Genomic DNA, 17202 nt, shown 5'->3' with positions numbered 1-17202 from the left:
TCCTCGTGAGACTCTGGAGTAACTGGAGAATGCGCAGCTCAATTATGTCTGTTTACGTTAAACACAGATACAGGCCCACGCAGAGGGCTGACTCTGACTTTTAACATATGTAGAGAACAACAATTCAACTGTAAGACTTAAGGCTGTGCAATTAATTGAATTTTGATTGCGATTTCGATTTGTGTGTCAAACAATCTCCATACTCATATAATCGACTATAAATAAGTATATTTATTTAATTTTTTAAATATAGAGATTGTAGAACAGCTGGATATATAGTTTATTTTGGATACATTTATGTTTTTCTATGCCGTATTTCATGTTCAAAGTATATTTTATTCATTTTAGGTTTTATACATCGCAAAGAGGTATGTATTTGTAACCTATATTTATTTTCCAATTTGAGTTTTGCAAGTTTTGCATAAATTATCAATAACAAAAATATCAATAATAAAAATGGGGAAGGAAAAAAAATTCTTTAATATTATGATTTGAGTTTGTAATAAATGAGAAAAAATGATGATGGTGAAAATAATATTAGTTTAAATACAGGGACAATTTTTAATTTTTTTTAAATGGGAGAGGGAAAAGAAAAAAAAGGAAGGAAGAAAAAGAGAGAAAAGGAATTTCAGTTGTTTAATTAGTCGCAGTGTGTAGGGTGGCCTAGCAGTGTGTTTATGTTGCACTACCATATTACTTTTGTTTAATAGCCAGATTTGTGTGTGTGGTCGGGGGAAATATGGGCTTTTTTTTGTTTTGTTTTTTTGTATGTGTTGTGGGTGTTGCTTTATGTTTTGGTGTTTTGTTTTATGTTGATTATTGTAATTATTAAATGTTCATCGTTGTATTTTTTTAATGTTATATTCTGTTGTCCTTAATAAAAAAAATAAAAATTTCAAGAACAAAGTGTTTTGTTTGTTTTTTGAGAGAGAGAGAAATCCTGAAGAAATGCATCATGTAACTAAATAATAATTGTTTGAATAATTGTGATTTCAATATTGACCAAAATAATCGTGATAATGTTTTTTTCTGTAAATGAGCAGCTCAAGACTACTTTATAAAATCATGTTCTCAGTCTGCTCCCTGCTTGTCTCCATGGAGATGTTATTGCTTTGCCTGAAATGTTCCATGGTATGACATTAAACATATCCATCTAGCATTTATTCATTACAGGTATTTCTATTGCTCAAAAGCACAATAATTCCTTCTGTGAATAGGGGCGACGCTCCACAGATCTGCACTGTAATGTAGCGTAGTGCTGCTTGTCTCCCTGGTGATAACTGAATCTATACTGTGGAACATTCCAGGGAAAGCACTAACATTTCCATGGAGACAAGCAGGTAACAGACCCTCTACTAGAAATGTTACACAGTGCACCTTTAAATGAATCAAAATGTTGAGTATTATTGTAGTGGTACCTTAGAACCTGGTGCTCCCTCAGGACCTACATCTCCTGGTGAACCCACAGCTCCCTGAAAACAGTAGAATATTTATTTTAAGTTACAAGAATTAATTTAAAGTACAAAAACCTAAGTAATACATAATGGGGTGATTAAAGGTGAAAGATGTGTGAAGAATCCCTCAGTCGTCCAGGTACAATCCATGTCGAGGAGAAAATTCAGTTTGTCGACTGGACAAAAGTTAGTTTGGTTGAGCCAAGCTTGGATGAGCTGCAAAACGTCTTCAACCAAACAAACTTTAATCCAGTCGACAAACTGAATTTTCTCCTTGACACAGTAAAGGTGACAGAGTTGGAGAGTTAAAGATACATTGTTTATATTGTTTTCTCCTTACAGTCTCTTGTATATAGCTGTGATTTCTTTGTATTACTCTATTCAAATATATATATATTTTTTTACTTGTACTTTTACATTTATATAATTATGTCTTATTTGACACCAGTCTCTTGCTATTTTTGCTATTTATTTAGGTGTATTATTACCAGTTATATTTTTTAATCTTTGTTATTATATTATATGGTGATGTGTGAGCTACTGTGTCCAAATAATTTCCCTTGTGGATCAAAAACAATGTGTCTAAATCTCTTCTAAGTCTAACATCTCGATGGAACAAACAGGTGTCATTCCCCCCACCAAAAAAGTTACACAGTGTACTTTTAACATATTCCTCCATAACGGTTCATTCCAGTCTGAACTGTGAATGACCCAGGACTCACTACAGATGTATTGTATTTGAAAGTCCATGGTAGGGTTCAGTGTTTGGGAATGAGCACCTATAATCACACAGTTGGAGGGTCCCACACAAAGGCTGTCCCAGCAGACGGGTACTCTCCCACAGCCAGGATCAGCCCACTGTAGCACCAGGATTACCTCCAGACCAGCCTTGCATTCCCACAGAGCACCAGAGCACTTGCCTGACCAGCCAGCCCCTTCTTCATTCAGTTAGAATCCAAAAGGGACTAGAACTGGACCATGGACTGTGAAAAATCTCTTACATAACAGATAATACTCCCTACGACTGTACAACTCACCCTTGTGGAACAGATAATACTCCCTAAGACTGTACAACTCACCCTTGTGGAACAGATAATACTCCCTACAACTGTCCAGCTCATCCTTATGTAATAGATAATACTCCCTACAACTGTGCAACTCATCCTTATGTAATAGATAATACTCCCTACAACTGTGCAACTCACCCTTATGGAGCAGATAATACTCCCTACAACTGTACAACAACTCACCCTTATGGAGCAGATAATACTCCCTACAACTGTACAACAACTCACCCTTATGGAGCAGATAATACTCCCTACAACTGTACAACAACTCATCTTTATGGAGCAGATAATACTCCCTACAACTGTACAACAACTCATCTTTATGGAGCAGATAATACTCCCTACAACTGTACAACAACTCATCTTTATGGAGCAGATAATACTCCCTACAACTGTACAACAACTCGTCTTTATGGAGCACATAATACTCCCTATAACGTTTTTTGCAACTTACTTTTACAACCTATGAATTCGATACTCTTTGCTCTTAATACTGTTTGTACATAATATTTATAATATTGTACAGTATGTAACTTTCTGGAGGTGACACGTCACCTGTATGATTCCATGGACATAAAAACTTAAAACCATACTTCGGAACATTTTCCATGGAGAGACATTTTATGCCATACTGTGTAAGATTATAGCCAAAGGAACACCATTTCCATGGAAACAAGATGAAGAAGGCACTCCTCTGAGGCCAAATAAGAGTTAGGTTTGTGGAGGTGCAAGCCCACTCACATTAAGTAGTTTTTCATTGCAGTAAACATGAAAAAACTTAATTTATTTTTATGTTTTTATTTTTGGCTAAAAGATGACATAGCTACCTGCCAAGCTCTAGTACTTAAAGGTGCATTGTGTAACTTTGCTGGTGAAGGGTCCAGCACCTGCTTGTTTCTATGGTTATGTTGTTGCTCTGCCTGGAATGTTCCACAGTATGACATTAAACATCTCTATCTTCAGTTACAGGTATTATTATAAATCAAAAATACCTTGGCATTCTGAATTGAGTGACCTGTAACTTGGTCTAGTTTGGGCTCCATGAAAATAGAAAGGTTTAATGCCATACTGTGAAACATTCCAGACTAAGCAATAACATCTCCATGGAGAAAAGCATTTGACAAGCCCTCCACCAGAAAAGTTACACAATGCCCCTTCTTAAATCTAACATCATGTTAACACATAAACAGTGAGTACAGTGTCTTGTCTACCTGATTTCCCTTGGGTCCTCGTGGGCCTGGAGGTCCTTCTGAGCCCTGAAAAAACATGTCAGTTCCCTTTTGATACATGACAGTGAATTCCAGCTGTTTTCTACTGTAGTATTTACACTACCAGGCAAACGATTGGACTCACCCCCATTCAATGTTTTTTTTTCTGTTTACTTTGATATACACACAGAAGACATCAACTATATGAAGATGTACAAAATTATCTAGCAAAGAAAAAAAAAAAAAATATATATTATTATTTTGGGGGTCTTTCACCTGCTTGTTTCTATGAATATGTTGTTGTTCTACCTGGAATGTTCCACAGTACGACTAACTTGTAGTAACTTGTGTAAATTGGTCTGGTTTGGTCTCCAAGAAGATAGAAAGGTTTAAAACCGTACTGTAAAACATTCCAGACAAAATAGGGTAGGGTTATTTAACTTTTTCTTTACTAATTAATTCCATATATCTTGGTTTGTATATGTGATGTCTTCTGTATGTATCTAAAATGTAGAAAGTTGAAATAGAAAAAAAGAAAATAAACAATGAATCAGAGGGTGTGACCAAACTTTTGACTGGTCATGTATCCACCTTATTCCAGAAGTTGCCGTGGGCGCTGCCATCATCACTGGGGTTGTATTATTTTGTATGGAGACGATATAATATAAAATTGTTTTAAAGCCTCGAGAGAATCAGTGCAGTGTGACATGTTGGTCACATGAACAATACATAAATGAACCGACTGTATATCATATTTAATTAGCAAAACTTTTCTCAAATTCTCTGAAATTTGAGAAATGAAAGTGCCACCACAAAAAGGAGACAAAAGTTGGCTGTGCCGAATAAGGTGAATAAATACTGCCCAAAAAATGTAAAGGAACACTTTGAACATTATCATCTGGACACATCAAATCTCAATGTGAAAAAATATATGTTGGATATCTTTACAAATATGGACAGGGCAACAAAAGAAAGCCAACTCTTTTAATGGAAATAAACAGCAGGTGCAGTAGAGTGACAACAATGAGAAAAACCCTAAAACAGGACTGGTTTTATATGTGGAGGTCACTTCAAATTTCTCTTTCTTGGTGTTTTTTGGCTGGTTTTCCACTAGTGCTGCTTTGGCTAGAGTGATTATCACTACTGGGTGTATGAGGCCATTCCTTAACCCTATAGAAGTTGCACAGATTGGGACGTGCTGTTGCAAAAATATAGAGCACAATCTCCAGAACACGGAGGAGGTTTCAGGAGACAGGCAGTTCCTCTAGAAGAGCAGGACAGGGCTGTAAAAGGGACTGACACAAATAAATGGCCCTCACAATCACCTGACTTAAACCCAATAGAACACCTCTGGGACATTATGTTTGGGTTCCTCAGATGCTTCCAGGTTGCTCCTCAGACTCTACAGGAGATCAGAGATGCCCTCACACAGATCTAGGAGAACATCCCAGAAGACACTATCGGTCGTCTCATTAGAAGCATATCATGATGTTGTCAAACATGTACACAAGTACATGGGGGCCACACAAGAGACTGAGAAGCATCTTGAGATGCAGAAATTTAATTTGATGGACTCGCCTGCCACATCATGATTTCACTTTGATTTTCAGAGTGTCTATAAACTGAAGCCCTCTGTAGGCTGAACATTTAATTTCCATTAAAAGAGGTGGCATCCTTTTGTTCCTAAGGCATTACCTTGTCCATATTTGTATAGATATCCACCATATTTCTTTTTTCACATTGAGATCTGATGTGTTTTCAAAGTGTTCCTTTAATTTTGTGAGCACTGTATGTATAGGTATTTGTATGTATGTATATATGTACTGTGTTCTCAATCATACAGGGTCACCCTTTGGTCCTGGAGCTCCACAATCTCCTCGCTCTCCCTGAAACAACAACATCTTGTGTGACAACAACACAAAACTGGGTGTTAATAAAGTAATATTTGAATTCAATACAATTTACAGAAATACAACTTAATACATGGATTATAAATCTTGGTGTAGTTTTTATGTAAATTTATTTGGTATTCACAATTCAGGGACTATGGATATTGGGCATTAAAAAAAAAAAAAAAATCCAATCAACAATAAGCAAACTTAAAGGTGAAATACGGAACTTTTTGGTTTGGGTCCGTCTCATGCTTGTTTCTATGGAGACGTCATTGCTCTGCCTGGAATATTCCACAGTATGACATTAAACAACTCTTCCTTACATTTTTTAAATCATTGGTGGGTTTATAGCTCAAAAACAGACTCTCCACCAGAAAAGTTACACAATGCACCTTTAAAGATCCTGTGTTATGGAGTATTGATTCTTGTGAGCTTCAGAATGCTTTTACCTCCTCAAACACAGACCTGAAGTTGTGTATTGTTTCATTCTCACAACCCCAGGTCTGTTTTTGATGAGGAAACAACATTATAACGTAGATCAGAAAATAGTGTAATATGTATAAATAAATACAATAAAACAAAGACAATATAACAGTACAGTGAAAAAGATGAGCTCACCTTGCTGCCCTTGTAACCATGGAGACCCTTTAAAAACAAAAATATTAACGAAAGCATTAACAGGCAAAAGCTCATGCAGTTAGAAACAGCTCACCTCCAGACCGTCCCTCCCAGGAGTCCCACTGCGCCCCAGCTCCCCCTTCAAGAGGCATACAAAGATACACACAGTTACATGGACATGAGCACATACACACCATAGACTGTATATATAAATGGACAGAGCCAATCCGCACTTCCGGTGGCACTTCCGGTGGCACTTCCGGTGGCACTTCCGGTGGCACTTACAGCTCCAATGACTATTTCCAATTGACTTTACATTGAAAATTTGAAAAAGTGAGCTTCGTCATTTTTGTCTTAAAATGTCCGTATTAACCCGCCCTACACGATCCTGGTGTTTTTGTTTCGCTATTGTGTCTGTAAATAAATTCCTAATATGCACCTTGGCTCCAAATTCACTCCTATACCCGCCAGCGTCTGTGAGCTTCGTTTGACTGGAGCTGAACACTATGGGTGACGTCACACTCCCTTAGTCCACTTCTTTATACAGTCTATGATACACACACATGTGTGACTCATCTGTGCCCGTCTTACCCTGGACCCCTTTGGACCTGGCGCCCCAGTGTAGCCTGGCTCGCCTTTTATACCCTGCAAATAGGAATTGATCATTGATTAACCGTGGCACTTAAGTTCCATAGCACACTATTTTTGATCTATGTTATAATGGAGTTTCCTCATCACAAATGTATCTCATCACAAAAGTACCTGGAGTTGTGTTTCATTTACATGTTTAATACACTGACCCTGCATATTTAGGCTGAGTTCTTCTCTCAAACAGAAAACACTCTGTTCAACTGTGTGATGTCATATGGTGATACAGGTTTTTTAAATTGACTAACAGACTGGTGGAGGAAGCTGTTAGTGAGTCTGGTGGTGCAGGAACAGAGGCTCCTGTACCTCCTGCTGGACGGCAGGAGGCTGAACAGATTGTGTGCAGTTTGACTTGCATCACTCACAACTGTAAGCCCTTTGCCTACTTGAGTTTCTGCAGGAAGTAAAGGCACTGCTGGGCTTTCTTCACCAGTGATACATTGTTGGTCCAGGAGAGGTCCTCACTGATGCGCACCTCCAAGAGTTTAGCACTGCTCACGTTCGCCACAGTGACACCGTCGATGGTCAGTGGCAGGCGCTGGGTGTGGCCTCTCTGGAAGTCGACAACAATCTTCTTAGTCCTGCTGACATTCAGCTGGAGGTTGTTGTCTCTGCCCCACAAGGTCAGAAGTTCTGACTCTTTCTTGTAGTCGCTCTTGGTGATGAGACCCATCAGAGTTGTGTCGTCCGGCGAACTTCACACGGCTGTCGTGCAGTCATGTGTCAGCAGGGTGAAGAGCTGAGGACTGAACGCGCAGCCTTGGAGAAACTGCTCCATACATTTGGATAACTTCAAACCTGGAATTGCCAATCTCTACTGAAATACAGGTAAAAGGTAGTTGTAACTACCTCTACATGACATCACAAGGTGGAACAGAACATTTTGAGCTTTGGAGATGTAGACAGACTAATAATAAAGGATTACTCAGACCTGTGTGAATGAAACAAAACAACTCCAGGTCTGTTTTGGTGAGGAAGCAACATGGCTAAAATTTCATAAGAGTCAATTTTGTGTAGTATAGGACAGTTTAAAAACAATTTCTCCTAAGTGTGTTTAAAGTCTCTTGCCTTATGATCTTTGGCGGGCTACACTTACAGAAGAGAACCTCACCATACATCAAACTGCAAACATCATAAGAACATTTCCACTCACCAGACTTCCCGGAGGCCCTCGCTCTCCTCTTTGGCATAGACACACATGTACATGTACACACTAAAAAGACAACAGCACACAGTTAAAAGTGTGAGTGGGACTAAAGAAGATACCTGTCAATGTTTGGAAAATTGGAAAACATATTATAAGAAACCTATTAAAATTCCTATTAATTAAAGTAAAGACAACCCAGTTATTTTTCTGTGTAGAGTACTTAAAGGTGCACTGTGTAACTTTTCTGGTAGGGTGTCCACCACACGCTTGTTTCCATGGAAATAGTATTGCTTTGCCTGACAGGTTTCACAGTACAGCATTAAACTCATCCATGAGACATTTCTCTCTGCAGATCTCACCTGTCTTGTCTCCATGGAAATAGATAAGTTTTGTAAATAACCCAGAATATAATTTGCCTTGATTAAAACCTTTGTGACATTTTAAAATTATTTTTATATTGCAGTCTATTTTCTATTGCTAACCATTAACTTTCACATTTACATTTAGCACTTTTATTTTGAAGGGTGTATTTCCAGTTAGTGTAAAAATGTTTAATTAGCTTGACATCGAGAATGGCAAAATATTTATATTTACATATATATATTTTCAGATATTTTCTATGCCTTTGTTTAGCTTCCCCCCTGAAGAGGCACAAAGTTCTTAAGGCAGATTGGAGGATTTATTGCTATTAAACCCCAAAATCACCAGTTTAAGTGTCAGTCTTCATTCAGAGGGATCTGCTACAAGTTTAATGCCATAATGTGGGACAAAATTTGTTATCATGAAAGGCCTATTAAAGAGTAATGCTGTTTTATACCATCAGAATTCAAGTCAAATGATGAAGACCGCAGTGTGGACAAATACATACCTCTTCTGTCGCCACCTCCCTCTAAAAGAATCACAAAAAGAAAAAAAATGTGAGAATTATGGAATGGAATTTGGGATTTTCAGTCCAGCAAAAATTCATATATATTTTGGAATTTAAACTTGTTTTATTGCACATAAACATATTACACTATTTTTAAATCAATCCCAATGTTATAATGTTTTTTCTTCATCACAAACAGACCTGAAGTTGTGTTTTGGTTCATTCACACGTGTAATGCATATTTAGACTTATTCTCTCAAACAAAAAAGTTCCACTTTGTGATGTCATGTAGTAATACAGAAAGTGCTCCACTGTGTTTTAAAACTCCACAGATTCACTAAAATCATTTGGATCATTTCAGCCCTAGAATTGCCAATGACTACTAAATAAAAGGTCTAATGTAGCTGATGACTTGCAAACTACCACGTTATGACATCACAAGGTGGAAGAGAACCATTTGAGATGGAGACAGACTGATAATAAAGACTTACTCAAACATGGGTGAATGAAACAAAACACAACTCCAGGTCTGTTTTGATGAGATTGTTACAGGGTTAATAGTATTGTTCCTTTGCCACTTTAAATGGGTGTGTTTTTTCTTTGTGTGGTTTTTTTCCTTTTTTTTTTTTTTTTTTTTTTTTTCTGTGAACCTTCTCCTTCACTCTCTCTCACACCCTGTTCTCTCTTTGTTCAGGTTAGTAAGAAGCAGCTCACCACATGGCACCTAAAGGACTCATCAAAAATATTAAAGGAGTTAATGTTAAATTCGAGTTTTTAACTGGAGTTCATTTTGTTTTAACTGAATGTCTGTCTCACAACCCGCTGTTTCTATGTTCAGGTGAGGTCCTTGGGCAGTCTTAAGATGTGTTGGCCGCTCTGTGGATGAAACTGGGGCACGCTGGGGACAAGATGCCACCCCGGCCATGCCAGCTGTCAAATGCTTGCCCGCTAGCCCTACTAAATGCCCGGACCTCTGGACTAGCTCTGAAAGGTTTTTAAACTTTTGACAAACTCCCTTGTGCTTTGTGATTCCCCTTTTAAATTAACTGGTTGTGGATTATTGTGAATAAAACCCTTAAAACTAAACTTAGCTGTCCATAGTTCTCTGGTGATATACCATAATACCTGCTGCTTGGAGCGGTCAAGCCCTTAGCGGTTACAAGATAACAGCATTATAACATGACTTAAAGCTCACAAGAGTCAAGTTTTCCTGTCTAGTCTCTTACCATCTCAGTGAGCAGCTTCTCCTCCAGGTTGGGATCCAGCAGACTGTGCACAAACTGCTGAGGGGGGGAGCTGGCCATGGTCCTGAGCCTGGCGTTGTTGTGACCTCTTTGGGCCATGCTGGACAGCCCCACGGTGAAGACTTTGACCCCGTGGCTTTTGACCTCTTCTGCAGCGGAGACGGCGTCGGGGCTGCGCGGATGGTCCAGGCCGTCAGTCATCAGCAGCAGCACTCGGACGCTACGGGCAGGGACAGAGGCGAGTGGGGTAGTCAAAAATAGTACTCAAGTAAGAGTAAAAGAAAAGTTATTTCTTGTACTTAAAGGTGCATTGTGTAACTTTTCTGGTGGAGGGTCTGTCACCTGCTTTTCTCCATGGAGATGTTATTGCTTTGTCTGGAATGTTTCATATTAACCTTCTTGAAGACCAAACCAGACCAAGTTACAATTCAGATCTGAGGAGAGGCGATCCCGCTCACAGTCACAATGCCAGTTTTTCTAGGTTTTTTCAGCTATAAAACCATCTGTAACTGAATAAACGTAAGGTAGTTTAATGTCATACTGTGGAACATTCTAGGCAAAGCATTGACATATCCATAGAAATAAGCAGTTGACAGACCCCCAACCAAAATGTTACATAGTGCACTATTAAGAATTATCACCAACAGTCATTATAGAGAACCATTTATTTGTAAAAACTTAAAACATAAAAAAAAAATCATGGTATCGTTGACTTATGATATAAATAAATAAATAAACAAACAAAAAACATTTCAAATAATGTCTAAATAAGATCTTCTTGCCATGATAACAGCTTCTACCCACAAACTGTTAAACTTAAACAAATGCTCTTTGAACTTTCAGTTCTTTGCAGCTTGTTTATTTTACAGTGTCTTATGTTGTCCTTAATGATGGTCATTGTCAATTTGAGCTTTGTTCTTCTCTCAAACATAAAGCACTCTGTTCCACCCTGTGATGTCATGTGGCAATACAGGAAGTGCTCCACTGTTAAGCCAAAGATGTTCATTTTGTGCAGTAAAGTGTATTTACCTCGTTGACGTGTTTCGGCTGCTGCATGTTCAGAACTGTCCTCGGCGTTGGTGGTGACGTGTCGTATATCAGCTGTTGTTACTCTCGGAAGGTGTGGCAGGTCGCTCAGACTGACCACGCCTCCCGTCGCTCGGTGTTCTCTAGAGGAGGGTGTCCCAGGTGTGTGAAAGGAGGAACGCTCCGGCATCATGGTTAAAGCTGTCTGTGCCTACGTTCCTGATTTCTGTGTCCTTCCTGATTCGTCCCGACCCAGAATGTGGTTATTTCTTTTGCTCTGATATGGCGGATTTTAGGCTTTCCTGTGTGTTCTGGTGAGTCTCCCTGATGTTTCCTTTTCACATTCCTTTTGGTGTTCCTTTCTTCGGATGTGAAATGCCCGGCCCGTTTCCCCTATGTATGATTTATTGCATGATTTGTATTGGATTTCATAGATGGTGTTGCTCTTTTTTTCTTGTGGGATTTTATCTTTGGGGTGTACGAGCTGTTGGCAGAGTTTTGTGAATGGTTTGACTCCAGTGCTTATGTTGTGTCTTTTCACGGACATGTTTCGCCTACAGGAAGTAACAACAGCTGATATACAACACGTCACCACCAGCACTGAGGACAGTTCTGAAGATGCAGTTGTGAGGGTTTCTTTCTGCCCGTCCTACCCCTCCTTTCCCTGCTCCCTCTTCCCTTCTCTCCTCACCTTATTTGGCATTTCCTGGGCGGGTCCCCTATTCATCACACCTGCTGAGCTTCCCATCAAGCAATCATCGCCTGCCATAAGAAACCTGCTGACCTGCTCTCCAGTGCCAGATTGTTCTGTCATTTCAGTGGTGAACAACTCAGGCTTTTTTTCGTGTGTTTTTCGAGCACTCTGTAGATTTTTTTTGACTCTTACCAGTTTCTTTTGTCCGATCCCCAGTTCTTCCGGTTGGAGCCAGCCTCATCCCGTTGCCACCTGTTCCGCAAGCCTCTGGTCAGCCTCATCACCACATACCTCGCATTTGCAGCCGACTTGAACCCGTCCTGCCTCCCCTGGAACCTATCCCCTTTCCAAGACTATTTTTGTTAATAAATATCTTTTGTTTCTGCATATTTGGGTCCGACCAGTAATTCATAACAGCAGTAGCAGCAGCCGAAACATGTCAACAAGGTGAATACACTTTACTGTACTGTCTTTAAAAAGAACCAAAGAGTAAGTAAATGTGAGAGAGTATTCCCCACCTGTGTGCCGGGCTCTCCCTCAGCAGCAGGGTGGAGGCGGTGCTCAGGGCGTGGCTGGTGTAGGTGCCGTGGCCGATGTAGTGCATGGAGCTGACCGAGTCCTGAAAAGAGTCCAGGCCCGTCCACAGAGAGAGGGGCCGCTCCACAGACACAGAGCTGCTGTACTGGAGCACCCCCATCCGCACACTCATGCTCCAGCCTGGGACCTGGGACATCCAACAACAACTTTAAAGGTCCTATTTTAGATGTTAGAATGTTGTTACCTCCTCAAAAACATACCTGGAGTTGTGTTCTGTTTCATTCACACGTTTGACTAACCTTTATTTTTAGTCTGTCTACATCTGTTCCACCTTGTGATGTCATGAAGTGGTAGTTTAAGTTAACTGCTGCCTTTTACCTATAGTTCAAGAGATTGTACCACTGTTTGTAAAGTCTAATCAACTAAAGATTAAAGACTTAGTTAATCTTAAGATTGTATTAGTTCTGTGGAGAGCCAAAGACATTTACCCGAAGCTCTACAAAATCTTTTTACGTTTGTCTCGGAGGACTGTGACCATAGAAGACAATATTTTTTTCCAAACTGTATTCTCAAGGACAACATTAAAACAGAAATGTGTCTCTGTATATGGAGTCACTAGTTAAATCATGATTTTAAAGTTGCACTAGTGTTTCTAAATTCAAGAAAATGTGCAAGGTTAAAATAATGGACTATGTGACTAAGCAAAATGTTTAAAGTTAATGAAAGCACAAGAGAGATACTGTAACATGCATATGGCTCGTTGATTGGTTACTTGGTTTGGTTTTTGGGACTGGGAACAATTAAATTTAATTTTTTTGATCTGTGAAAGGAACAGGGTTTATAAGACTTACTGTATCTTCTTCCTGTTCCTTGTTGATGTTGACGCCAACAAAATAATAGCATGAGCAATAAATAAATAATAAATATGTATATAGGTAGATATATATATATTATATATAAAAATAGTAATTCCAGGGCTGAAATGATCCAAATGATTCTAGTGAAGGTGTATGGAGTTTAAAAACACAGTGGAGCACTTCCTGTATTACCTCATTACATCACAAGGTGGAGCAGAGTGCATTTCTGTTTGAGAGAAGATCTCAGCCTAAATATGCAGGGTTTGTGTGTTAAACATGTGTGAATGAAACTAAACACAACTCCAGTGATGTTTTAGATGAGGAATATTACGCTATTTTCTGATTTATTTTCTAATGTAGTTTTCTCATCACAAACAGACCTGGAGTTGTGTTTTGTTTCATTCACACATATTTAATACAGAAATCCTGCATATTTAGGCTGAGTTCATCTCTCAAACTGAAAACAACTGTTCCACTTTGTGATGTCGTGGTAATACAGGAAATATTCTGCCCGATAAAGGCAAAAGAGCTTAACTTGTGTGAAACTGGGAAAAATGACTTCAAAGTTTCTGTTTTGTTCAGACAAAAGTATAATGGGTAGTGCTCCCAAAATTAAATCAAAAATATTTGTATACAAAAAATACTGAGCTCAAAATGGGAATTTGACTCTTATTTGTCAGTTCCTGTTCTCTGCCTTTGTATCATGAGCCAAAAATACTGTAGGTTTTCGTGTAAAGGTAAAAGGCAGAAACTCACATGATCATTATTATTTGCTTGATATTGCCCAGACTTCCATCCATTATAAGAAAAACACCTCACCAAGGTCAAGTCATCATGGAGTTTGTTTGAAATGATCTAGAAGAGCTTTGGATTTCCTGTTTAGTGCTGATCAGGATCGTGTGGCAACAGTTTGAGAGACAAGTGACTTTGCAGTATAGTATGTACAGTATGAATAAATACACCAAATACTTTCACATTAAAGATCATTTAAGTATAACTAAAGACAAAGGTATATTTATTGAATGTGTTAAGACCCTGTGCCAAGGCCGCAACAAAAAGGAGGCCAGAGGTTGGATTTTAAAATATTGTAATATATTTATGAACTAAATCACAAACAAAACATACACTGTCACTGCCTTTTGCCTTTGCACGACTCCTTATTTTTGTCTCATGATACAAAGGAGTACAAGAACTGACAAATAAGGGTCAAAGGGTACATTTTGAGCTCAATATTTTTCATGATATTTATTCACATGATAAAGGAGCTCTCAAATACAACTGTGTTTTTAAACTCCGTACACCTTCACTAGAATCATCTGGATAATTCAGTCCTGGAATTTCCATGCTCTACAAAACATAAAGGTAAAGTAAAATGTAGAAGTTGACTTGAAAGTTAGTTTGATGACGTCAGACTGAAGATGGAACCGGGCATTGAGATGTAGACAGACGAAAAATATAAAGGGTTACTCAAACACGTGTGAATGAAACCAAACAGACATACAGTAGTTCCCAGTAAACTACAATTGGTACGGCAGGCAAAAAGGTACAATACGCAGCCTGTTACCTGGAGCATGGACAGACGGGTGCTGAATCTCAACACAAACGCCTTCTGCTTCTCAAACAGGAAAGTTTTGGCGCTCTCCGAACTGTCCAGGAGGAAGAGCACGTCCAAGGAGCAGGTTTGGACTGAGGGAGATACGACTGGTTTGAATATTTGGCAAAAATTAACACGTTTTAATGTTATTTATATCACAGTAGTGGACAGTAATGAATGTGACTATAAGCGAAATATTGTGATAATAAATGTTTTACTGCAGCAAAAGCAAAAAAAACTACATAACCCATGATCTTTTGTTTCATTTTAATACAGAAAACAAAGACATAACTGTTCTAAAGAACTTCTCTCTCTTAATTCTTTAGACCAGGCATGTCCAAATTATGGCCCATGGGTCAAATGCGGCCCTCAGACACATTTTTTTTGGCCCTCAGGCTTCTAGGAGAATTGGCCCAAATGACCTCGCATCAATGAAAATTTTACTTTTTACTGCAAGTTTTTTGAAAATGTACCTTGATAAAGCGAATATTGAATATTTAGTGTGTGGTTTTAAGGATCTTAGAACGAATAAAGACTGATGGCTCATTCTAACGTGATAAACATGCACATATTTCAATTATTCACTGTACTGAGCTCCAGTCTACGGCCCTCAGTCAGCCCTCAGCTTCATCTGTGTTTAGATATGTGACCCTTGATGAAAAAAGTTTGGATACCTCTGCTTTAGACAATGACAATAATATAGCTCTAAAAGCTTATCAAAACTTTTTAAAAGGAAAGGTGCATTGTGTAACTTTTCTGGTGGAGGGTCCATCAAATGCTTTTCTCCATGGAGATATTATTGCTTTGTCTGGAATGTTTCTCAGTATTTCATCGTATTAAACCTTTCCATCTTCATGGAGACCAAACCAGACCAAGTTACAGGTCAGATCTGTGGAGAGGTGACCCCGCTCACAGTCAGAATAGGTATTTTTGAGCAATAAAACCACCTGTAATTGAATAAATGTAAATCAGAGCTGTTTAATGTTACACTGTGGAGCATTCAAGGCAGAGAAATTAAATATCTGTAGAAATAAGCAGGTGACGGACCCCCAAACAAAAAGTTACATAGTGCACCTTTACGTATTTGCCACATACCCTCTGGCTGCCTGTAGTAGTTTCTCCGGGCTGATGATCTTCTCTGGGCTGTCGCCGTCTCCAACACAATGAGAAGAACCAAGAGGAGCAAGACCAGGGCTCTACTCAGACCTCTTCTCCTCCACATTTTGAGTCTGCTGTACAGGAGATAGATTTAAATACACATTATTGACTATTAAAGGGTATAAAGGGTTTCTCAAACATGTGTGAATAAAACAAAACACAACTCCAGGTCTGTTTTTGAGGAGGGAACAGCATTATAGCACAGCTTAAATCTCACAAGAGTCAGTTTTGTGTAATATAGAACATTTAAGAACAAACTGATAAAAGGAGATCCAGCTTACACTTTTATTCTGTTTATTCTGTGTTTTGTTTCAGAAGAACTTCCTGCTCAAACATTTTCTATTATGCATAAATGTGTGAGTTTCTGACTATTCTTTTTAACAGCTTTGTACAATATCTGATGACTTTTGTGTTGCCTCTTGAAGTTAAAAATATTATATCATGGTCTGAGAAGCACTTTTATATTTTTACATAAAGAAGTTATTTACTATAGCACATATTTATATTTAAAGGTGCATTGTGTAACTTTTTCTGGTGAAAGTTCTGTCATCTGCTTGTCATGGCATCATAGTGATGCCATGACGATTTCTTTGCCTGAGAAGTTCCACAGAATGGCATTAAACAAATATATCTTGTATAATTATTAGGCGAGTGCATGGGTATTTTGACCATATCATGATTTTTCTGCCTATTCTCCAACTCCAGGCTGTATAAACGTAAATTCTTATTGGATTGAAGCTGATCTGGTGATGTGTATTTGTCTAATGATGGAGGGTGCAGCCTACGGAGATCAAGGTGTGCAGAATCATTAGAAAGCTTAATTTTCCTCATGCAAAATGGAATAAAAAAAAGAGTTGTTGTAAAAAGTCTTTCAGAGGGATGCAGCACTTTTGAAACTGCAAAGATGTCGGGGCGTGATCACAGAAACATCAGATAGTCAACAGTTGTCGCAAGGTGTTGAACAAAAAAGACACAAATTAACTGCAAGAAACGAAATATCTGAAGACAGATTTCAAGGGTTTTATGGACTGCTGGGATGATGATTAATCTTCTACAGGTGTTTTTATGTCTCAAAACTACAGCAAAAACATGCGTTATTGTTGTGAGCAGGTCCACTTCTCCACAGATCTGACCCATAACGTGGCCTGGTGATGTGTCTCCAGTGAAATGCCATACTGTAGAACATATCA

General features: G+C 38.7%; 1 protein-coding gene across 1 annotated transcript in view; it reads right to left on the bottom strand.

Annotated features, from left to right (window-relative positions):
- LOC110156659 (collagen alpha-1(XXVIII) chain-like) overlaps nt 1-16076 on the bottom strand; it is a 29704-nt gene extending 13628 nt beyond the window's left edge. The window contains exons 1-12 of the mRNA XM_055163375.1: nt 15950-16076; nt 14825-14946; nt 12385-12590; nt 10129-10366; nt 8903-8923; nt 8041-8100; nt 6831-6884; nt 6334-6378; nt 6240-6266; nt 5571-5615; nt 3733-3777; nt 1419-1472 (exon numbers count right to left, since the gene is read on the bottom strand). Coding sequence (XP_055019350.1) covers nt 1419-1472; nt 3733-3777; nt 5571-5615; nt 6240-6266; nt 6334-6378; nt 6831-6884; nt 8041-8100; nt 8903-8923; nt 10129-10366; nt 12385-12590; nt 14825-14946; nt 15950-16076 — 1044 coding nt within the window. The remainder of the gene's footprint in view (nt 1-1418; nt 1473-3732; nt 3778-5570; nt 5616-6239; nt 6267-6333; nt 6379-6830; nt 6885-8040; nt 8101-8902; nt 8924-10128; nt 10367-12384; nt 12591-14824; nt 14947-15949) is intronic.
- Nucleotides 16077-17202: the final 1126 nt, after the last annotated feature.

This window comes from Boleophthalmus pectinirostris, unplaced genomic scaffold (genome assembly GCF_026225935.1).
Source record: "Boleophthalmus pectinirostris isolate CB_2022bp ecotype Guang Dong unplaced genomic scaffold, ASM2622593v1 HiC_scaffold_6, whole genome shotgun sequence".
NCBI lineage: Eukaryota > Metazoa > Chordata > Actinopteri > Gobiiformes > Gobiidae > Boleophthalmus > Boleophthalmus pectinirostris.
Note: the sequence above shows the minus strand (reverse complement) of the source record. Positions and strands in the feature narration are given on the sequence as shown.